The following is a 23,601-nucleotide window of genomic DNA, read 5'->3' as shown; positions in this document are numbered from 1 at the left end:
CCCCCACTCTCCGGAGGCAGAAGCAGGTGGATCTCTGTGAATTCCAGACCAGCCTGCTCGACCAAGTGAGTTCCAGGCAAACCTGTGACACAGAGAAACCCTGTCTCAAAACAAAACAAAACAAAACAACAACAAAAAAACCAAACCAAAAAAAAAAAATCTATTTATTGACATCAGGCCACTTTCTGAACACATCTTTCGGCTTCCATTAGCTGACGGTCAAAGAGCAGTGAAGCAGATACAAAAATTTCCTCTCAGTGCAGCTGATCCGGGAGTCCGGGAGGCGTGGCCTCGGGGGCGGAGCTTTGGCACGAAGTCCAGGCCCCACCCACCGGGCGGCGTTCGGCTGCTCCCTTTCCGCCCGCCAGGGGTCGCCGGTTGGCTCGAGTTGCTTTTTCTCCAGTGGCGAAAACGCACCCCTTTCGTGTCCTTTGCTCTCGCGAGAGAAAGCGCAAAGGCTGCTGGGAGGGATGCGCTGGCTGCAGGCCAGCCAAAATGGCAGCCCTGGAAGAAGAATTCACGTTGTCTACCGGAGTCTTGGGCGCCGGGCCTGAAGGATTCCTAGGTGTAGAGCAGACTGACAAAGCCGACCAGTTCCTAGTGACGGACAGCGGCAGGACTGTCGTCCTCTACAAGGTGAGAGCGGCGGGAGCGGCCGGGTGTCGGTCGCCTCTGTCCGAAGCCGGGGGCGGGTGACTCGAATTTCTCCTAGTTTGGGACGGAAAGCCGGGAGCGGGCCTGACAGAGCCCAGTGATCCTGCGGTGGGACCCCAAAGGAGGCTCGGAAGCTGTTTTCTGACAGGACTGGCGTGTTTCCGAGTGACAGGCGGCAGTGTCTTGATGCACGTGGGACGCGCTGCGAACCCATGCCTCCCCTTCTCATCTCCCAGAGCCTGACCCAGGGGCTTTCTGTCCCCCTGCGGTTTGCTTGCCGCGGGGTCGGGCGGAGATTGAGCGTCAGAGGGTGACAACTGGCCGGTAGAAAATGTTACCGCTTCACCCTCCGCTCCTTGATGATTTTTGGGTTTGTCGGGAGGGGGTTGACGAGACAGAGTCCTTAAGTATTCTGGAAAGATTGGGCAATTCTGTTTTCACACTGCGAAACCCGGATTTGAGAGCCAGAATGTTGCCATCTCGTCTGCATTGCAGCCTGATTCCTGGCCAAGCACACTTACAGCCTTGGTAATAGGAATCATTTAGAAAGCAGGTTTTTAATCTGGCACTCTGAACAGTTTCTTGTGTCATTAAACAGTTACCCACCTGCTGGGGACAGTCTGCCAACAATCCCCTGTACACTGTTGTGTCTTTAGGCTCAAACTGCTCTGTCTTTAGGCTCTCCGCTGATTGGGCAGTTTGTGCAGAGGCACACAGTAGGTGATGGGAATTGAGTGGACTGGACCCCACTTACACCAACCTAACTTTCTTTGCCTCTGTTTCACCTGTAATCGATACATTTTTTTGAGTGGACTGGACCCCACTTACACCAACCTAACTTTCCTTGCCTCTGTTCCACCTGTAATCGATACATTTTTAAATGTATCATTGTTTATAAACAATGTCTAGAATGAATTTGTTTAGTTTTAGTGAAGAGTTTTGGGAATGTTTTGTTTAGTATTTGAGACCAGTCTGGCTTTGGATTTGCAATCCTTCTGTCTCAACTATTAATGTGTTCAGAGCTGAGGCTACCACCATACCTAATTTTTGCTTGTGTGTTGTTTTTGTTTGTTTGTTTTTAAAGAACACGTTTATCATCATAGCCATTATTAAGTGTACATATAGTGAAGTGTATTTACATTACGTTGTTTACATTACATATTTACATTAGTGTACAGCCGTCACCCGTATCCGTCTCTAGAACTCTTCATCTTATAAAACTGAAAATCTGAACACATTAATAGTTCTGAGGGTTGATGGGGTAGCTCAGCTGGTAAAGGCACTTGTCACCAAGTCTGATGACCTGAATTCAGTGCCCCGGATCTACATGGTGGGAGGAAAAGGACTTACCCCTGAAAGTAGTTCTCTAGCCTCTGAACTCATATATGTGTGTGCCTACACAAATAAATACATACATGTAATTAAAAATATGCTGGAAGTTGAGGCCAGAGACTCTGGAGTTTGAGGCCAGCCTAGACGACACAGAAAGACCATCTCCAACAAATAAGAAATAACTATTCCTCCAGCCCCTGGGAGCCCACTGTGTCAGTCTTCATTGCTTTAATTTAGGTACTGCATAGATTAGGAATCGTGTTCAGTACTGTCATTCGGTGGCTTCTTTTCTTGTTGAAGCTGAAGTCTTGAATTTTGTATTCTTTCGCCAGGTTTCCGATCAGAAACCCTTGGGCAGCTGGTCAGTGAAACAAGGTCAGACTGTGACATGCCCAGCTGTGTGCAACTTTCAGACCGGAGAGTATATAGTGGTACATGACCATAAGGTAAAGTTAAAAGTGTGTTAGTGTGTGTAACATGTAAATAGGCTATAGAGGACTAATTAAAGTGTACTTTGATTTTAAGGTTTTGAGAATATGGAATAATGAAGATGTAAACCTGGATAGAGTATTTAAAGCTACGGTAAGTCTTTATGTTTTCTGACTTATTTAGTTATTGGTGAAATGGAATAACCCGTAATCTCATGTTTGTTATTTTCTATATTGCCTCTGGGCAAAGGAGCCTATGACTGTAGAGAGTTTTCCCTTCCAGCTGTTTTCTTATAGATCATGATAGCTATCTCAGCTCACCTATTAGTAGGTTAGAAAACGCGGCTTTATTATCCCATAAAGACTGATGGTTTAGATAGTTCACCAATGGGGCTGGAGAGGCGACTCTACAGTTAAGAGCATTTGCTGCTCCTGCAGAGGACTGGAATTCAGTTCCCAGCACCCACATGATGACACACAACCACCTGTAGAGAATCTTGATGCCTTCTTGGCCCTCTGTAGTCTTCTGCCTGCACATGGTGCACACACATATACATACACGTAAATGTTTTAAAAAATAAATAATGATTGGAGTTTGGAATAGACCCTACAAAGTTTCTGTATTGACATTTTAAGAGCAATATGTAATAACCTAAAAAAGAACAATAATTAGGTATTTATATTCTGCTAGTGACCTAAAGTGTGCTGATTTATCTTAATGATAAAAATTAGGATCTCTAAAAAAAAAAATCTCTTTTTTTTTTAAATGAGCATTGTTATTTTGCCTGCATATCTGCCTGTGTGAGGGTGCCAGATCTCCTGGAACTGGAGTTACAGACAGTTATGAGCTGCCGTGTAGATGCTGGGCATTGAACCTAACCTGGGTATTCTGGAAGGCCAGCCAGTGCTCTTAACCATTGAGCCATCTTTCCTGCCCCCATATACTTTTTTTTTTAAAGATTTATTTATTTGTATTTTATGTGCATTGGTGTATTGTATATATGTCTGTGTGGAAGCAATCAGATCCTCTGCAACTGGAGTTATAGACAGTTGTGAGCCACCTTGTGGATGCTAGGAATTGAACCTGGAAGAGCAGCCAGAGCTCCTAACTTCTGAGCCATTTCACCAGCCAGCCCTTGGTGAATACTTTAATCCCAGCACCCTGGAGGAAGAGACAGGCAGATCTCTCTGAGTGTGAGGCCAGCGTGGTCTATGTAGGAAGTTTCAGGCTATGTAGTCCAAACTAATTTCTATTTCTAAATGTCTAACCTACAAAGTATTGTGTGTGTGTGTGTTTGTGTAAAATAATTGCATTTTGGGCTAGAAAGGTGGCTCAGTGGTTAAGAACAGTGGCTCTTCTTCCAGAGGACCCTGGTTCAATTTCCAGCACTTGGGACCTGGAGAGATGGCTAAGCGGTTATGATGAGCATTGCCTCCTCTTCCAGAGGTCCTGAGTTCAATTCCCAGCAATCACATGGTGGCTCACAACCATCTGTAATGGGGTCTGGTGCCCTCTTCTGGCCTGCAGGCATACACACAGACAGAATATTGTATACATAATAAATAAATAAATTAAAAAAAAAATTCCAGCACTTACATGGCAACTCACACCTGTCTGTAATACTGGTTTCAGGGCTTCTGACATCCTCACACAGACATACATGCAGGCAAAATGCCAATGAACATAAGCTAAAAGTTAGTTATATGTAACTGATAAGTCTTAGAACTCTGAGTGAAACTAATTCAAGTCCAGCAGTGTTGTCGCATAGACTCTGGAAACTTCTGTGTCATTTCCTAACAATGTGGAGAGGTTAGCTATCTCTCTCACCCTTTGTTAGGCTTGGCAGCCAGAGTCTTACCTATCATCTCACCAGATGATTTTTTGATTTGTCTTTCTCTGCCTGTGGGGCTGGGGGTTAGCTCAGTGGTGTAATACTTGCCTAGCCTGTCCAAGGCCTAGGTTCAATTTACAGTATTAAAAGTGGGACAGACACAGGGTGGTGGTAATCTGTTAAAGATAATAAATCTTGCTGGGCAGTGGTGGCACACACCTTTAATCCATAACTCATGGTGCAAAGGCAGGTGGATCTGAGTTTGAGGCCAGATTGGTGTGCATGTCAGTCTGTCTTTACCTATGTCCGTAGTGTCCCGTGTCCCCATCCCGTCCCGTCCCCCCCCCCTTAACTATGTAAGACTGGCCTTGCCTCTGCCTCACAGGTGCTGGAATTAAAGGTGTGCCCTCCATAAATCAGTCTCTTAAGACGTCTTTTAGGTGAGGTGTGGTGACACATGCTGGTAATGTCATATAATGTCACTTGAGAGGCTACAGTCAGGAGTCCAAGGTCAGCTCGGACGACACAGCTAAACGTTTTCTAAATACTCGAACACTCTTTCCAGCTGTCGGCCGAGGTCCATAGGATCCACTCAGTACAGAGGACAGAACCACTGGTGCTGTTCCGAAGAGGTGCTGTTCGTGGGCTAGAGGCCTTGCTTACAGAGCCTCAACAGAACATTGAAGCTGTCATTCCTGATGAGGAGGTGATCAGGTAAGTTCCAGTGCTTGTGTATGAATTTCTACCGGTAGAAAACGTTCTCTGCATTGCTTCACTACATTCTTTACTATGTTTAAATGTGGTTTTGCTTAGAAACATAAAGAGCTGTGATAAAATTCAGTGGTGTATCCCTGCCTAGCATATCTGAAGCTAGCATTAGTCCCTTGAAAACCAAGACAAAATTATCCAAAGTAAGCCCCACTTACTGTTGGGCATGGTACTAGGGAGACAAAGGCAATCAGAGCTCTGAGTTTGAGGCCAGGCTGGTCTGCATAAAAGGCTCTAGGCCAGCAGGAGCTACATAGTGAAACCCTTGCTTCAAAAACAAAACAAAGCAGGGCTGGAGAGATGGCTCAGGTTAAGATCACAGACTGCACTTCAAGAAGTCCTGAGTTCAATTCGCAGCAACCTTACACGGTGACTCACAACCTTCTTTAACGAGATTTGGTACCCTCTTCTGATATGAAGGCAGAACACAGCATACATAATAAATAAATATTTTAAAAAAGAAAAGAAACTGGACAGTGGTGGCACAGGCCTTTAATTTCAGCACTCAGGAAGCAGAGGCAAGTAGATCTCTGAGTTTGAGGCCAGCCTGGTCTACAAAACAAGTTCCAGGACAGCCAGGACTGTTACACAGAGATACCCTGTCTCAAAAAGAAATAAAGAAAAAGTAAAACAAAGCAAAAACAACATTTAGGAGACACTCAGCAAAGTCTCCAAGAGCCTGTGAACCTGTGAGGTCATAGATGATGTGGAACAAACCATAATCCCATCAAATGTCAGAGACCTGAATAGTCAGCTATTTTTGGATTAAATGGATAAAACCAAAAGAACAAGCTCTTTGGTTCTGTCATATTGTCCAGCTGCCAAGCCATGGCCCTTTCCCCTGAAGAGACCATTCCTTGGTAGCAAGAGGTGATTTTGGTGCTTGCAGGCCTCTGCTTTCATAGGCTCTGGACTGATGGTGAATAAGTAGCTCTTTAGTGTGGTGGTCAGACAGTCCTGGACTCCCCATCTCATCCTTGCTCATCACTCCGTCACATTCCCTGTTCATTTAACCTGTGGATCTACCTGGTAGAAGCTAAATTCCTGAAAGCCAAGACGGTGCTGAGCAAGTGAGCCAGTGGACCCGTGCATTCCTCTAAGGTGTGAGCAGCTGTTCTGCAGTGGATGACCTTTGGGTTCAAGTCACCACTTTGACACAAGCTGACAGTGCTGCTCTGGTCATGGGTCTTTTAGCTTCCCTGTGGCTTATTCTCTGTTGCTTGTAAAAGGCAGGTAAGATTCTAATGTTATCCTAAGAATACTAGTCCCCAAAGTAATTCCAATGAAAGCGGATGGAGGACTCAGTTTTCATTATTGTCTGGGAAGTGTAACAGCATCCATTATCTCCAGAAATGCATTTGACAAATGACAACTCTTAACTACTGAAGTAGGGGTTCTCTGTTGTCCTGGCTCCAAAAACACCATAATAGTTATATAAGTTTAATTGGTAAATAACATTTCTCAACTGATTTTGTGTTTTCTAATTTTTCTTTCTTTTTAAAAGGTGGTCAGAGTTTTTCATGGTATTTAAGCAACCTGTCTTAATTTTTATTACTGAAAAAGTAAGTGACATCTTTAATTTCTGGTCTTGTTACATTTTTTTTAAATATTTATTTATTATGTATACAATATTCTGTCTACATGTGTGTGTCTGCAGGCCACAAGAGGGCACCAGGCCTCATTACAGATGGTTGTGAGCCTCTTAACCTCTGAGCCATCTCCAGCCCCTCTTTGTTACATTTTTAAAGTCACCTATGTTATTTTCAAAACTAAAGTGCAATTTTACTATTTTAGAAGGTTCTTTTTTGACCATTAGAGTGCTAGTTACAACTATCTGTATCTCTGAATTAAACCAACATTTTTTTTAGCAGATTAATTCATTAACTTTATTTTTATGGTATAAAAGCCCCATGTGAATGAAGCTGGGTAGTGGTGGTGCATGCCTGTAATCCCAGAACTCAGGAATGTGATGCAGGAGGATGAAGAGTTTGAGGTTAGCATGGGTTACATAGTAAGACACTGTCTCAAAGGACAAGGGGTGCGTATATAGCTCAATGGTACAGCTCTTGCTTACCAAGCATAGCATCTCTGCAGTCTTCAATAGCCAGGAACTCACTGTGTAGACCAGGCTAGCCTGGACTTTATTGCATTTTTCTTGTCTTTGCTTCCCAAGTGTTGGGATTACAGGTTTATGCCACCACACCCAGCCTGGGCAAGAAGCTTTTTTTTTTTTTTTTTTTTTTTTTTTTTTTTTTTTTTTTTGGTTTTTCGAGACAGGGTTTCTCTGTGGCTTTGGAGCCTGTCCTGGAACTAGCTCTGTAGACCAGGCTGGTCTCGAACTCACAGAGATCCGCCTGCCTCTGCCTCCCAAGTGCTGGGATTAAAGGTGTGCGCCACCACCGCCCAGCCTGGGCAAGAAGCTTTTAAGTATTTATTGAAGTAATTAGAATGGAGCAGTAACTTGTCATTTTGACATTTAACTGTAGTTAGTTGGACTGGCAATATTTACAAAACAACTTTTTTCTTGCAGCATGGGAATTATTTTGCTTACGTACAATTGTGCAAATCACACGGCTTAAGCAAATACACACTCTTACTTGGAAAAGAAGAAAAATCTATTAAACAAAATTTTACTGCACGTGTGGATGGGAAATTCATCTCCCTGGTGTCGTTGAGTAAGTTTTCTTTAATAACAGAGGTAGTCATGGAAGGCTGTTAGAGGGTTGTGTACATTACAGATTCTTCTGCAGTTTTCTCCCTCAGCCATTTCATATGACTTTGCTAGGTTTACCATGGACAACAACAAATAATACAGTACCTATAGAAAGAAAGGTCACATGTAGCTAAGGCTGGTCCTTGTGATCCTCCTGCCTCTGACGTCCAGGTGTCGGGATTGCAGAGGTGTGTGTAATCATGTTTCTGTGCTGCCAGGTATTGAACTCAAGGCCTCGTACATGGCAGGCAAACATTCTGACCAGTTGAGTTACACTCCAGCGTGTTTGCCCCCACCCGTGCACATGATTCAGCATGATGTAATGTGTGTTCTTGTGTGCATGGTCCTTGACTCCCATTTTGAGTCAGAGAGCTACTTGAAGACAGTTCACCTCTATCGTGGGGCTCCATCCCACTCAGGTTATCAGGTTTGGTGGCAAGTGCCTTTACATTGCAAACCATTTTACTGACCCCACTCACAAAAAATTTAATATATTTGTTGAGAGAAAGCATAGAGTGATATGATTGTTAAAAGTTCTGAGTTATTTATAATTTGTAGTCTTATAAACACCCTAATACATTTAACTACAGTAGATACAAACTGTCCTTTCCCCATTACTAAACAATAAATACTTGCTTTCCAACAGGCTCCGATGGGTGTGCATATGAAACCTTGATACCATTATATTCAAATGACGCCGAAAACAATCAGAGGTTAGGTAGAGCATTAATGCTCAAGGCAGTTGTGTCTGGTGGTGCTCGAAATGGTACTACCATCACCATCCTGGATCAAGACCACGTAGCAGTCCTGGGACCTCTGCTTCCAGCTTCTAAGGGTAACTGAAGTCACCTAAGAATCAAACTTAGCTTTTAGCCTCCAGTCTCCATCATCTTTCCTTTTTTTCAGTAGAATCTTTCTATGCAGCCCAGGCTGGCCTTGATCTCCGGATCCTCCTGTACCAGCTTCCCAAGTGCTGGGATTGTGGTTGTGTGCCGCTGTGCCCAATGCCATCTTTCAGTTCATGAACTTAATTTCTGCTAGCAGAATTTCATAATTTATACTATACCTTCAGTCATTCCTTCCTTGGTTAAATTATTCCTTTAGATGCTAATAAAATGATGTTTCCTTTCCAATTTTCCTTTCTAGGCTGTAGAAACACAGCTGGTTCTACATGTCACTCCATGTCACTTTTTTTTTTTTTACTTTTTTTTTTTTTTTTTTTTTTTTGGTTTTTCGAGACAGGGTTTCTCTGTGGTTTTGGAGCCTGTCCTGGAACTAGCTCTTGTAGACCAGGCTGGTCTCGAACTCAAGAGATCCGCCTGCCTCTGCCTTCTGAGTGCTGGGATTAAAGGCGTGCGCCACCACCACCCGGCTTCTACATGTCACTCTTATCCCTGCAGCTCTGCTAAGTTTTTTATCCCTGCATCTCTGCATGTGTGTGTGTGAGCTTTGCCTTTATTCTCAGGGTAATACTGACTTAATGAAGGGTGAGGACATATTTCTTTTCTAGTCTAAGAGTTTGGTGCTGATATGTAATTGGTGGAATTCAGTGGAATTCTTTCTTTGAATGTTGTTTTAATTATAAACTGAGATCTGCTATTGTGACTTTCTAGGACTTTTCCACTCTTCTTTCTACCCACCCTGTGCCTCACTTGTTTGAATTCCTGTGGCAGTCACTCACTTTTTTTTTTAAAATATTTATTTATTTATTATGCATACAATATTTTGTCTGTGTGTATGCCTGCAGGCCAGAAAAGGGCACCAGACCCCATTACAGATGGTTGTGAGCCACCACGTGGTTGCTGGGAATTGAACTCAGGACCTTTGGAAGAGCAGGCAGTGCTCTTAACCTCTGAGCCATCTCTCCAGCCCCAGTCACTCACTTTTATACATGAAGCAAACTTGTGTATGCACCTCTGCCTCTGTCCTTCACGCCATGATATCATGTGTTTCTATTTAGGTCTGTTTCTGAACTTTTGTATCTTACATTATAGAATGCCTCTCCATATGGAACATAAAGTTTCAAACATTACAGACATCAAAAGAGCTGCCACAAGGAACCAGTGGGCAAGTAAGTTTGATATTTTTATTTTTTGTTGGTTGATGAGTTTTGGTTTTGTTGTTTTGTTCAGATTTGAGTTTGAGTTTTTGCAAGTAAGTTTGATTTTTTTTTTCTTGGTTGGTTTTGGTTTTGGTTTTGTTGTTTTGTTCAAGTTTGGGTGTGGGTTTTGCTTTTGGTAAGGTGTTACTCTGTAGCCCAGAGTGACCTCAGACAGAGTTACAGTCCTCCTGTCTTGGCCTCCTAAGAGCTGGAGTTATATATGTTTGCCATCATGCTGTTAATTATTTGGGTTTTTATTTTTATTTATTTTTTATTTTTTATTATTTTTAAAGATTTATTAATTTATTATGTATGTATGTCTGCAGGCCAGAAGAGGGCACTAGACCTCATTACAGATGGTTGTGAGCCACCATGTGGTTGCTGGGAATTGAACTCAGGACCTCTGGAAGAGCAGGCAGTGCTCTTAACCTCTGAACCATCTCTCCAGCCCCTTTGGGTTTTTATTGAGTATCTTCTGAGGAAAATAAGAATTACTTTTTGATTTTTCAAGACAGACTGTCTCTGTGTAACAGACCTGGCCATCCCATAACTCACTTTGTAGACCAGGCTGGCCTCCAGCTCATAGAGAGCTGCCTGTCTCTGCCTCCCAAGTGCTGGAATTAAAGATGTGCACCACCACCACCTGACTTATAATTTATTTTTTTTTACTTAGATTACATTTGGTTGAGGTTTTGTTTTAACATTTTCTATATACTTATGACTTTCATTTGTTTTGTTTTTATTGGTTTGTTGGCTTTTTGGAGGTTTCTCTGTAGTCCTGACTGCTGGAACTTGCCCTGTACCCAGGCTGGCCTTGAATTCTGAGATCCAACTGCCTCTGCCTCCCAAAGGCTAGGATTAAAGGCATGTGCCACCGTTGCTGGAGTTTCAAAGCACTAAATTATACCTAATTTTAGGTCAGAGGAGAACACTTTGGTTTTTAGCTCTGCTTTCAATTTTGCTTTTTATTTTTGTGTATTAAACCGTAACCTAAGGTATTGCTATTCCTAATAAATTGACCTTTAAATATTACCGTGGAACTACATAAAGAATTAAATTTTTTTTTTTTTTTTTTTTTTTTTTTTTTTTGGTTTTTCGAGACAGGGTTTCTCTGTGGTTTTGGAGCCTGTCCTGGAACTAGCTCTTGTAGACCAGGCTGGTCTCGAACTCACAGAGATCCACCTGCCTCTGCCTCCCAAGTGCTGGGATTAAAGGCGTGCGCCACCACCGCCCGGCAAGAATTAAAATTTTGCAGGACAGTGGTGGTGCACACTTTTAATCCCAGCACTCAGGAGGCAGGGACAGGTGGATCTCTCTAAGTTTGAAGCCAGCCTGGTCTTCATCCAGAACAGCCGGGACTATATAAGAGAAACCCTGTGTCTTGGGGGAAAAACAGAGAAAGAACAGCTTGTGTTATTCTGAGATAGCTTGTGGAATTTTCTGTTACATGGTAAGTTTGAGTTAAAGAATCAGACTAGCGAACAGTGGTGGCACACGCCTTTATTCCCAGTACTCAGGAGGCAGACAGGAGAATTTGTGTGAGTTTGAGGCCAGCCTGGCCTACATCCAGGACAGCCAGGGATGCACAGAGAAATGCTGTCTCAAAACAACAACAAAAAGTCAGTGCATGAGTCCATCAGTGACAGGATGAAGATGGTGCTGTATGCTGTATATTACATTGTGGAACTTGGTTCATAGAAAAGAATGACATGTCATTTGTAGGGAAAGTAGGTGGAAGTTTTTAAAAATCAGAATTTCCTCTCGTGGCTGAATTTAGACTTAGCTGTGTATAAGACATGAGAATTTAGCAGAGACGATGGAAAGAAGAGAGAGATTGGGGAGCAGGAGAGTGAGTGAGACAGTAAACAAGGGTCCAGGGCAAGTTATTTTGAGTGTATGTGAAATATAATGAAGCCCATCTTTTGGTACAGTGAATACGTGCTAGTAAAATAAGGTGTGGGCCTTTGTCGAGTCAGATCTCCGGGGGATGGATGGAGATAGGTGTGTGTGTGTGTGTTGACTTTTTAAAACTTTTTTTTCAGCTCTGGTATCATGGGGAAGCATTATTTATGCTGCACGGAAAATGTCTAACTGTGATTCCATACAAGTGTGAAGTGTCGTCTCTGGCAGGCGCTCTCGGAAAGCTCAAGCATACTCAAGAGTCAGGTTGGAACCTCTCTACTCTTTTTTTTTTTTTTTTTTTTTTTTTTGGTTTTTCGAGACAGGGTTTCTCTGTGGTTTTGGAGCCTGTCCTGGAACTAGCTCTTGTAGACCAGGCTGGTCTCGAACTCACAGAGATTCACCTGCCTCTGCCTCCCGAGTGCTGGGATTAAAGGCGTGCGCCACCACCGCCCGGCCTCTCTACTCTTTTTATCGACACAGAAAATTTATTAGTTCCTGGTTTCTTTTTTCTTTTCTTTGGGTTTTTCTAGACAGGGTTCCTCTGTGTATCTGTGGCCGACCTGGAACTCACTGTGTTGGCCAGGCTGACCTCAAACTCATAAAGAACCACCTGCTTCTGCCTCCCAAATGCTGGGATTAAAGGTGTGCACACTACTGCCTAGTTTGAAGCCTCTCTTAAATTGTGTATAAATTTAAATTGTTTTCTTTTGTTGTTGTCCTTTAATTTGATGATAAGTCAGAATAGTCCAGTAATTTATGTTTTGTCTTTCTGCAGACACTCATTCCATGCCCCATTTTGTAAACTGGGAAACGTGTTCAGGATATGAACCTGAGTCCTACAGTGCAGAGCAGTCAAGAACTGTAAGTTCAGTAGTTGGCTGAGTAATGTTGGTGGCAATGTAAAATTAAACAGGAAGAGCTGGCACTGCCTTAACCCTTCATGTTTGTTTACCTCTTTTTTGGTTTTGTTTTGTTTTGTTTGTTTTTGTGTTTTTTTTTTCGAGACAGGATTTCTCTGTAGCATTGGAACCTGTCCTGGAACTAACTCTTGTAGACCAGGCTCGAACTCACAGAGATCCACCTGCCTCTGCCTCCCAAGTGCTGGCATAAAGCTTCAATAGAATTTAAAACCTTTATCTAATACTTGCAAATCTAGCTGTTAATTGGATTTAGTTGGTGTTTTTTGTTTTGACTCGGTTTTGTTTTTTGGAGACAGGGTTTCTCTGTATAGCCCTGGGTATTCTAGAACTCACTCTGTAGACCAGGTTGGCCTTGAACTCACAGAGATCCACCTGCCTCTGTCTTCTGAGTGCTAAGATTAACAGCATGCACCACCACCGCTCAGCTAATTGTTTTTACATATGTATTTATGTCTATGTGCCCAAATATATATGTGCTTTAGATACATGCAGGAACCAGCCAAGGATGAGAGAGTCAGATTCCCTAGACCTGGAGTTACAGATGGTTTTGAACTCCATGTGGGTGCTGAGAACCAAACTCAGGTCCTCTGCAAGTGTAGCAACTGTTCTCAGTGGTTATACTGAGCTATCTCTCCAGCTCCAGCATGTGTTACTATATAAAGATGTGTGTGTTAATAAACTAAGTCCCAGGTAGGAAACTAGGCCAGTTTTCAATTAGCAGTAATGCCATTCTGAGTAGAGAGGTTTATCAAAGCTGGATGTGGTGGCTTGTGCCTCTGATTTCAACACTTAGGAGGCCAAGTAGGTAGGGAGGATTGGAAGTTTGAGGATAGTCTGGGCTTCATAATGAGTTGCAGACCCACCTAAATTTAAAAAAAAAAAGTCTTATCTCATTTCAAAGTTGTAATAAAAGCATTTTATTTAACATTAAGCATTTTTTTTTTTTAATATGTGGTTGGGGTAGAGATGGTTCAGTAGTAAAGAATGCTTGTAACTCTTGCAAAGGACTTCAGTTTGGGTCCCAGCACTCATAAAAGAGAGCTCACAGCTGCCTATAACTCCAGCTCCAGGAGACCCGGTGACTTTTTGTAGCTAACTCAGGCACCTCTGTTTACATACACATACACTGAAACACATGTTGACATGCACTTAAAAGGAAAGTCTTGGAGCTGCAGAGGTGACTTGGTAGTTAAGAGTTCTGCCTGCTCTTAAAATAAAAGACCAAGGTTTGTTCCCAGCATTCATGTGGTAGCTCAAAGCCATCTATAACTCCAGTACAGGGGATCTAACTTCCTCTTCTGGCCTCCTTGGGTACCAGGCACTTGCATGGTATGCTTGCATACATGCAGCCAAAACACCCATGCACAAAAAAAATAGAAATAGCTGGTCATGGTGTCTCATAACTTTAATTCCAGCACACAGGAGGCAGAGACAGGTTGATCTCTTTGAGTTTGAGGCCAGCCTTGTCTACATGGTGAGTTTCAGGACAGCCAGGACTATATAGAGAGACTCGTGTCAAAAAATTAAAGCTAACTAAAATTTCTTTTAGAATAAATCCTTAACATAAGTATTTTGAAGTGTATGGTCATGCCAAGTATACTAATTTGTTGTATAGTCCTCTAAATTTTTATGTGTCTTTTACATTTTTTTTGAAAGCCTGAAATGGATTTATTTTCTTACAGCTAAGGAAAAAAAATAATGAAATAAATTTACAGCCAGAAGTTCCAGGAGCCAAACAATTTTTATCAATAATAAAGGTAAATTTAAAAAAAAGAAAATTAGAAGTCAGGCTGGTGAGATGGCTCAGTGGTAAAGGCTTGTTTCACAGGCCTGCTCTACTCTGTCCTATCACAGGCCCAAGCAGCTTCTTTATTCATTAACCAATAAAAGCAACACATATACAGGACTTCCCATACTGTGTGTGTGTATGTTGTAAAACAAGTCACCTTGTTTCAGTGGATTGCATGGATATTCATATTTTGAAAGAATGTTGTGCTGGCAAGTTTTGTTTTTTGCTTTTTTGGGGTTTTTTCTTGTTGTTTAAGTTCAGAGTGACATTTTGTAATGTATCAGACTAAATTCTTTAATTTTGCCCTTTCAGAAAGGTTCAGAAAAACATATTGAAGTCGAACTGCGTAAATTTTTGGCTAAATCAACACCTGACTTTCATACTGTAATTGGAGATATAGTAGCAGGACTTCTGGAAAGGTGTAAAACAGAGCCATCATTTTATCCCCGGAACTGTCTGATGCAGCTCATCCAAACGCGTGTGCTTTCCTACAGGTACATGTCTGTCCCCACCTCATATTCGACATTCTTTTGAACTTGTTATTTGACTTGTGACATTTTTATGTGAAAGTAGTTCCCAAGGAGGTGGCTCACTGAGTAAAATGTGAGGACTGGAATTCGACCTCCTAGAACCCACATAAAAGTATGGTGGGGAAGCCGGGCGGTGGTGGCGCACGCCTTTAATCCCAGCACTTGGGAGGCAGAGGTAGGCGGATCTCTGTGAGTTCGAGACCAGCCTGGTCTACAAGAGCTAGTTCCAGGACAGGCTCCAAAGCCACAGAGAAACCCTGTCTCGAAAAACCAAAAAAAAAAAAAAAAAAAAAAAGTATGGTGAGGGCTGGGCAGTGGTGGCGCATGCCTTTAATCCCAGCACTCAGGAGGCAGAGGAGGCATCTCTGAGTTTAAGGCCAGCCTGGTCTATAAGGGCCAGTTCCAGGACAGCTAGGACTGTTATACAGAGAAACCCTGTCTTGAAAAACCAAAAAAGTATGGTGGGTTATGGCAGCCCACATAAATCCCAGTGCTTGAGAGGTGAAGATAAGACTAGTCAAAACTTCTGACTCTACCTTCAGTGGGAGACCCTGCTTGTTGCAGGGCGAAGGGTAATGGAGGAAGCCACTCAGCATTACTCTAGGGCCGGCCTCCACAGACACAAGCATACACTTAGATGATACACACTCATAAGTGAACGTGTATGAATTCACACTACACGCACATATACAACCAGAGAGATTGCCACTGAGGTGTGGTAGTTGTCTTCATTGCCTTTAGTCCTGTCGTAATGAAGTCAGCTGCACCACATAGACTGGACGCTCACAGCTTCCCACGGTGGGTGTGTGGATCCTCTTTACAGGGACTCCAATCCTGAAACACATTGCCTGCTCTCAGTTTTCACATCTTTACCCTCAAAGCCATTACTGTATATTAATACTGCTGACTTTGCTATAAGCTCAAGTTGTGGCTTGGATCACAGCTACATTAGCTTCTTTTTGCTGGCTCTGTGGAAACATTTTGCTAGGCAGTTGCGTTCGAGGAGCAAGGACTCCTCTTAGACTTTCTTTAAATGAACCTGTATATATTTACTAGATAGATCTTCTGAGGGATGGAGTTTTGCCCTTGACAGCTTTCCTATTGTCCAGTGTAGCACAAAAGGTTTCTTGTAGCCGGGCGGTGGTGGCGCACGCCTTTAATCCCAGCACTCGGGAGGCAGAGGCAGGCAGATCTCTGTGAGTTCAAGACCAGCCTGGTCTACAAGAGCTAGTTCCAGGACAGGCTCCAAAACCACAGAGAAACCCTGTCTTGAAAAAAGAAAAACAAAAAAACAAAAGGTTAAAAGGTTTCTTGTTAAGAGTGTTGATCTCTTTAATAGTTTTAAGTTGTTTCTCAGTAGCAAACTAAATGATCACTTTTGAAATTTCCTCTGTGAAACAAACTAGTCTGCCATTGCTCAGTTCAACTTCATGTATGTTCTCAGGGTGTGGACAGAAGGAAGCCAGACTCTTGGTCAGACTCCCACACAAATGGCCTATAGCCCAGTTCCTCAAACATCTCCTGTTCCACTGTCTGCACTTCTCTAAGCATTGCTGTTTTTAGGGTCCCACCTGAATGGCCTCTCGAGCTCCTTTCAGCACTTAACTGTTTCTTGAACCCCAAATACCAAACTCTTCCACATTGTGGCCTTAAAAAGTTCCAGCAGCCTGAGAGTCACATAGGTTCCCACAGCAGCTGGGGAAACTTAGACAGTGGTGATGGTGCATGCCTGTGATTGAGACACTTGGTGGGTCACGGCAGGGGAGGATGAGTTTGAGACCAGCCTCTTCTTTAAAAGGACCTGGGTTTATTTTCCCAGCACCCACTTGGTGGCTCGACCATCTGTAACTCCTGTACCTTGGATCCAGTACCCTCTTCTGACTTTCATAGACAGCAGGCATACATGTGGTCACACTGTTTTGGTTGTTCAAGACAGGGTTTCTCTGTGTAACAGTCTTGGCTGGCCTGGAACTTGCTTTTGTAGAGCAGGCTGGCCTCAAATTCACTGAGATCCATCAGCCTTTGCCTCCCAAGTGCTGGGATTAAAGGCAAGCACCACCACCACCCAGCTGTGGTCACAGACTTATATGTAGGCAAAAACACTCATAAAATAAATTATTTAGTCAGTTGGTCGTGACACACGCCTTTAATCCCAGAATTTTGGAGGCCGAGGCACATAGATTTCTGTGAGTTTGAAGCGAGCCTAGACTACAGAGCTAGTTATAGGACAGCCAGGGCTGCACAGAGAAACCCTCAAAAAACAAACAAGCAAACAAATTAAAATAATTTTTGTTCTTTTGTTTAGTTTTGTGTGTGTGTTGCTTTGGTTGGTTGGGTTTCGGTTCTCAGGACAGGGTTTCTCCATGTAGCCTGTGACCGTCCTAGAACTGTAGTTTCAATTTTGTTTAATGATTTTTTTTAATTATAGTAATTGTCTTATTTTTGATCTCAGCTTGTGTCCTGGCCTGATGGAGATTGCTCTGGAGCACACAGATGTGCAGATGTTACAGCTGTGTCTGCAACAGTTCCCTGACATCCCTGAGTCAACCACCTGCGCTTGCTTAAAACTTTTCTTGAGGTAAGTTAGAACCTGTGGTCTCATTCCCATGATATCATTGGAATCTGTGACTTATTTGACTTCTAAAATGTTGAATTCTTAGAAAATAAACTTTCAGAAGTTCAAATAATGAGAAGAATTAACCTCTTGCTTTTAATTAACATCGTAGCATTGGTGATGACTGTCTTCGAGACATTAATATCAATATGGAGTCAGTTTTTGATTATAGTGATACCATACAAGATGAGAAAAAGGAAATGGAAGAGCAAACTGAAATTGTTCAGAATGGCTTCAGTCCCGAAGACAGTAGCTGCAGTAAAGACAGTCAACAGTTAAATAAAAAACCTGAAGATGAAGCAAAGGAGACCATCTCTTTCCCCATGACCGCATGTCCTGTGGCCTCAAAGCGAGCGGCTCTCCTGTATCCTTCCAGGGGGTTCCGATGCTCTGCCGTCAGGGATATAGTTATATACCAAGCAGTAACTAAGGCATGATTCAGTTTTTTTTCCCGTTTTTTTCAGTGCCTGCTTGAAATGGATTATATTAGATGCTGCTTTCAACTAATTTATTAAACCCATTTTTTCTCTCTCTCCCCTGCCCCATTAATCGTGTGTGCGTGTGCACGCGCGCGCGTGTGTGTCTGTGTGTCTGTGTGTCTGTGTTGGAGTCGATGACTCCCGTGGTCTTATGCATACTTGTCAAACTCTACCTCCAAGCTACCTTCCGTCACCATTGATGTCTGTTTTCTTTGAGGGTTCTTTTGTCATTTAATTTGGTTTAATTTTGTTTTGCGATGTGGCTCACATAGCCTTGGCATCCTCTTTTCTCTCCTGGAGTGCCAAGATCGCAGCTGCGTGCCACCATGTCTCACTTGCCTGTTTTCTTTCTTTTTTATTTTTCTTCTGTTTTCTTAATTAAGAAGATAAAATACTAAGAACTAGAGAGATGGCTCAGTGGTTAAGAGCAGTGACTGCTCCTCCAGGGTACCCGGGTTCAATTCCCAGCACCCACATAGCAACTCACAACTGTAACTCTAGTTCCAGGAAGTTAAACAGCCCTCACATAGACATACATGCAGGCAGAACACCATGCACATAAAAATAAATCATTAAAAAAGAAAAAGAAGAGTATTGGTGATTAGATGTCTTGTAAACCAGGAAGTGAACAACTCGTAGCAGTCCTTTTCTTTATTGAGTATTTTCCTTTAGTCCTGAGTAGAAATGCAGTTCTCCATTCAGCATACAGTGAGACCTTCCTCCTGCCGCACCTGAAGGACATCCCCGCAAAGCACATCACGGTAAGTGTTCTGCATGACTGTACATTTTATTTCCGGTCTAAATTGTGCTGCTTAATTCTGAGCAACTGGTAGACCATTCTAATCTGTGGGATGCTTTCATATGCATAAGAGAGAGCCCCACATGTGATGAGAATTGCTCCAGAAACCAGGGTGATTGGGGGTGAGAGACCTTGCTCCAAGGTCTGCCCTGCTGGAAACCAGCTTAAACCATCTTAGGTTGTCATTGAAAGGACTCTTAAAAAAACTGAAAAAAGAAGAGAAAAGTTCTCTTTTCTGATCTGTTTTTTACTGGCCTGAGCTCATTACCCTCCTGTCCTAACTCTCAGTGGTGACAGGGACTCCATTTTACTCATTCTGTCCCCCAGAACCTGTCACATTTGTTTGATGTGTACGTAATTTAATTGAACAGCATCGTAAACTTTTTTCTGCTGTCTGCTGGGTTTATTTGTAGAGAAAGTTTTCTACCGGATTGGTAAGTTGTGCTCCTGTTTCCCTTCCCACAGCTATTTCTCCAGTATTTGTATTTCCTCTATCTGAAGTGTAGTGGCAATGCCACCATGACTCTTCCTGGAGTAAGCCCTCCAACACTGAGCCAGGTAAGACAACTTTTGCCTTTGTACAGAAACCTTGGCATACAGTGTCAGCCTTGTAGTTCTGTAACCAAGATGGGAAGACGCCGCCTCCTCCCTTGTACACATCGCTGAATTGCAGAGGGCTTCTCTGTTCAATTGATGGATTTCTAGATTCATAATTACAGATTACAGAATCCCAAAGTCATCTTTGTAGGGGAATGTTTCTACAGTATCAAAAAGGTTTCAAAAGTAAACTTTGGGACCAGGTATGATGGCACATACCTTTAATCCTAATACTCAAAAGCCAGAGCAGGTGGGTCTCTATGCGTTCAAGACTAGTCTGGTCTACATAATGAGTTCTCATAGTGAGAACTTGTCTTAAAAAGCAAGGGAAAAAAAGGTAAACTTTGTACCTCTCTCCTCCAACCTCTCTTAGAGATAACCAACATTAAAAGTTTCTCTTGTGAACTGGGCATTGGTGGCGCATACCTTTGATCCCAGTACTTGGGGGGCAGAGACAGGCAGATCTCTGAATTTGAGGCCAACCTTACTCTATATAGTGAGTTCCAGCACAGCCAGAAAAAAAACGTGTCTCAAAAAAACGAACAAACAAAAACTCAGAAAAGTATCTTTTGTGTCTAGAAATACTGATTTTAGACACATTCTTCCTGTCTTTGATTTTTGTCTTTCTGACACAAGACCTTTAGTGTGTGTGACATTCTGCAAGTTAATTCTTTGTCTCAGTGCTATGTTGCAGACTTATCTTGACCTGGTATATCCATGTTTTCTCATCCCCTCTTGGTACATTGCTTGCACGTTTTGCAACATACATAAGCTTTAAGTATGTAAAGCTTTCCTTGTAGGTTTATTCCCACAAGAGAAACACTAAGGGAAGCAGGCATGTGTTTTCAGAACCAGATTGCCTTTCCAAAGAGTTGTGACTGGGACTGCCCCTTAGTTCCCGCTCTGCCCACACCTGCTATTGTTGTCCAACTTCTCAGCCTTGCTAATCAGATAGGAACAGTGTTGCCCTGGATTGTCTTGTGTTTCTTGACAATAGAAGGTGAAGTAGTTTTTCTTTATTATTTTTTGTGAGACGATATTTACTTAGGTTCTTTATCCATCTTTTTATTGTAGTTCCTGTTTGCGGGGAGGTGTTTATAAACATGTCTTTGTATATTAAGTTAATTTCTGTCATTTGTCTTGCCACTGTTTTAGTGTCTTTTTTTTGTTTATTATTTGACAGTTCATGTATTATGTATGCAGTGACTTCAGTCTTTCTCCCTGTTACCTCTCTCTCCCTATTCTGATGAGGCTCTTTATTTCTGAGACGTGCCCTTCACATGGTTTATTTAGTGGGGCTGTGTGTGACCCACTGAGTCTGGTTAGTGCTCCTTCATGAGCATTCATGAGGGCGTCTTCCAGATCAGGAACTACTTTCCAGTGGCTGTACCACTGGATAAATAGACACCCCTCACCAACTCTGGGAATTACCAACAGTCGAGTCCATTAGGAAGGATGGCGCCTCATGTGCCATCAGTATAATTTTTCTAGGCAAATTTTAATTTTTGTGCTCTAGGATGCCACCACTGCCTGGCTGTGTTGTTTTTGTCTTTTGTGAGAAGGTCTCAGCATAACCCAGCCTGGTCTGGAACTCACATCAGTCATCTTCTTCCACCACTGAGGTGCTCTCAGTACAGATGGGAGACACCACAGCAGAGAACACAGCCTCCCGCATAGGACGACTAGTGCTGCCTGCGGGATTAGATCTCATCTGGCTTTCCTCTCACTGACTGATGTTATCCTCACAAAGTATAAAAGCGGGAAGACAATATTTATGCTTCATAGTAGTTACTCCATCTCTAAACTGAATGTTCAGACTTCCATAAGGATTTGTTTTTCTAACCGTGGTGGTGGTAGTGGTATATAACCTTTATTCCCGGCGCTTTTGGGAGATAGAGGCAGCAGATCTCTGATCTATATGGTGAATTCCAGGACAGTCTGGGCTACATAGTGAAATCCTCTTTCAGGAGAAATGGCTCAGCGGTTAAAAGCACTGGGTGCTCTTCCAGAGATCCAGAGTTCAATTCCCAGCACTTTAATTGTAGCTCACAACCATCTGTAAATGAGATCTGGTGCCCTCTTCTGGGCAGAGCACTGTATGCATAATAAACAAACAAACACTGTATTCAAAATAAACAAATGAGTAAGTAAAGGAATAAATAAAATAGTGAGTGAGTGAGTGAGTGAGTGAGTGAGTGAGTGAGTGAGTGAAACAAAGCCTGGCAGTGGTAGCACACTCCTTTAATCCCACCACTTGGGAGGTGGAAGTCTAATCTCTGTGAGCTGGAGGACAGCGGGGTCTACAACGGAGAGGTCCAGGATATTCAGGGCTGTTACACAGAAAGACCCTGTCTCAAAAAACCAAAAGGAAAAAAAAAAAGATTTGTGATGAATTTGAATTGATGGACTAATCTTTTTGTATTTATCTCCAGATTATGGATTGGATATGCCTACTTCTAGATGCTAATTTTACTGTTATCTTAATGATACCAGAAGCAAAACGACTCTTGCTTAATCTTTACAAATTTGTGAAATCTCAGGTTTGTGTTTATTTAATTCTTTTCGGTTAGTTTTATTCTGAGTGGGCTGGTGTGTTTGGGTGGGAGCACAGTGTGTCGGTGAGAACTGTGTTAGAGAGTAGTTCTCTTCTCCTGTCCTGAGTTCCAAGGGGCCTGTCTTGTACCTTGTCTCAAGTAATACCTTGTTTGTTTTTTTAAAAAACTAGTTAAATATAACTATAATGCATATACCTTATCTTTAATATTTGGTTATGCCAAGATGGGAATCGGCTTGTGATAGAGGGAATGATACATATGTAAGGCCATTGATCCATTCCAGTCCGAAAAACAAAAATGTTCCTGGAAAAGCCATTAGCAGTATGTCGTATGTAGAGTTATGGTAAAGTTACTCTGGGTCTTTCTCTTCTTCAGATTTCTGTCTATTCCGAGCTCAACAAGATTGAAGTGAGCTTTCGGGAGCTGCAGAAGTTGAGTCAGGACAAGAGCAGCAGAGGACTGTACTCCATTGAAGTGCTGGAGCTCTTCTGACAGAGCGGTTCTCCTTCGTGGACACTTCATAGAGTTCTCTCTTCTTATTTTTATTTTTTTATTTGTTTTGGTTTTTCTGGGACAGCATCTTACCATGTAGCCTGGTCCTGGAACTGGATATATAGACCAGGTTAGCCTCAAACTCACAGAGATCCACCTGTGTCTGCCTCCCAGAGTGCTGGGATTAAAGGTTGCGCCACCGTGCCTGGCTTGATGGAATTCTTTATGTGAATCCACCTATTCGTCCAGGGAAGAAAGTTTTGGTTGCATCCATCATCCCTCGGTGTCTAAAGAGAAGTGTGACTTCTTGGGCCATCACATCACCGCTACAGGCTTCCCACAAACCAACTCTCGGTTGTAGACATCCCTGGAAGGAGATTATGGAAGTTTTTTAAATATGGGATTGAGCTGATTTTAAGTAAACTTATTTGTGTATTGATAAAAGTCTATAATTTCTTATTATACATTTGGAGAATAGTTTTTCTGTTAATAAAAGAAACAGACCATCTCTGAAGAGTCGACCCAGAGAGAGTGTATTTCTCCATCAGAACCGTTTCATCTCGTCTCTATCTGGCTGCAGAGACCATGCCACACGGAGGAGCCCTTGGGACTCCCAGCCAGCCTGGTATCTGCTGCCTCCTGCCATTTCTCTGTCCTTCACCTGCTGCCAGCCTTCTCCCTGCTCAGGGCTGGGAAATTCCCTCTTCCAGTGTCATGTCTCAGATGAGCTGTATGACAAGGATATGACAAAAACCGATTTCTAGGATCTCATTCCCAAATAATGAAATAGTCTCCTAAAAAACCGTTGTACTGAAGCCAGTGAGAAAGCTCAGTGGGTAAATAGGAGTGCGAGCTTTGCAGGCCTCTTGACCGGATTCAGTCCCTGGAGTCCATGTCGAGCAGAAAGGGGAGAGCCAGCCTCGCTGCCCTCCACACAAGCACCAGGACCTACGCTACACACACACACACACACAACTGTAATCCCAGCACTCAGGAACAAAAACTCTCTGTGGGCTCAAGGTCAGCTTCATCTACAGAGTGAATTCCCAAACACCCAGAGCTACATAGTGAGACCCTGTCTCAAACCCTCACCCCA

General features: G+C 42.8%; 1 protein-coding gene across 3 annotated transcripts; it reads left to right on the top strand.

Annotated features, from left to right (window-relative positions):
• Positions 1 to 468: 468 nt before the first annotated feature.
• Nol11 (nucleolar protein 11) lies at positions 469 to 23,601 on the top strand. 3 transcript variants are annotated; one of them, XM_057776533.1, is made up of 18 exons: positions 469 to 636; positions 2,319 to 2,432; positions 2,512 to 2,568; positions 4,812 to 4,960; positions 6,519 to 6,576; positions 7,545 to 7,689; positions 8,374 to 8,562; positions 9,722 to 9,798; positions 11,871 to 11,994; positions 12,506 to 12,591; positions 14,333 to 14,407; positions 14,752 to 14,933; positions 17,422 to 17,547; positions 17,756 to 17,947; positions 18,745 to 18,823; positions 19,327 to 19,419; positions 21,891 to 21,998; positions 22,389 to 23,600. In XM_057776533.1, exons 1-18 carry the CDS (start codon positions 496 to 498, stop codon positions 22,503 to 22,505), a joined length of 2,112 nt encoding a protein of 703 aa, XP_057632516.1. In that variant the 5' UTR covers positions 469 to 495; the 3' UTR covers positions 22,506 to 23,600. The 3 variants fall into 3 exon arrangements, with proteins under 3 accessions (XP_057632516.1, XP_057632515.1, XP_057632517.1); XM_057776532.1 differs by having other exon boundaries at positions 17,696 to 17,947; XM_057776534.1 differs by lacking the exon at positions 14,333 to 14,407 and having other exon boundaries at positions 17,696 to 17,947; positions 22,389 to 23,601.

The sequence above is a fragment of the Chionomys nivalis genome, chromosome 7 (assembly GCF_950005125.1).
Source record: "Chionomys nivalis chromosome 7, mChiNiv1.1, whole genome shotgun sequence".
NCBI lineage: Eukaryota > Metazoa > Chordata > Mammalia > Rodentia > Cricetidae > Chionomys > Chionomys nivalis.
This window is presented reverse-complemented; position numbering and strand designations above follow the sequence as displayed.

Coding starts and splice junctions, on each gene's coding strand:
- Nol11 (XM_057776532.1), top strand. CDS start 496: ATGGCAGCCCTGGAAGAAGAATTCACGTTGTCTACCGGAGTCTTGGGC. Junction 7,690..8,373: donor CATCTCCCTGGTGTCGTTGA/GTAAGTTTTCTT, acceptor GCTTTCCAACAG/GCTCCGATGGGTGTGCATAT. Junction 11,995..12,505: donor CAAGCATACTCAAGAGTCAG/GTTGGAACCTCT, acceptor GTCTTTCTGCAG/ACACTCATTCCATGCCCCAT.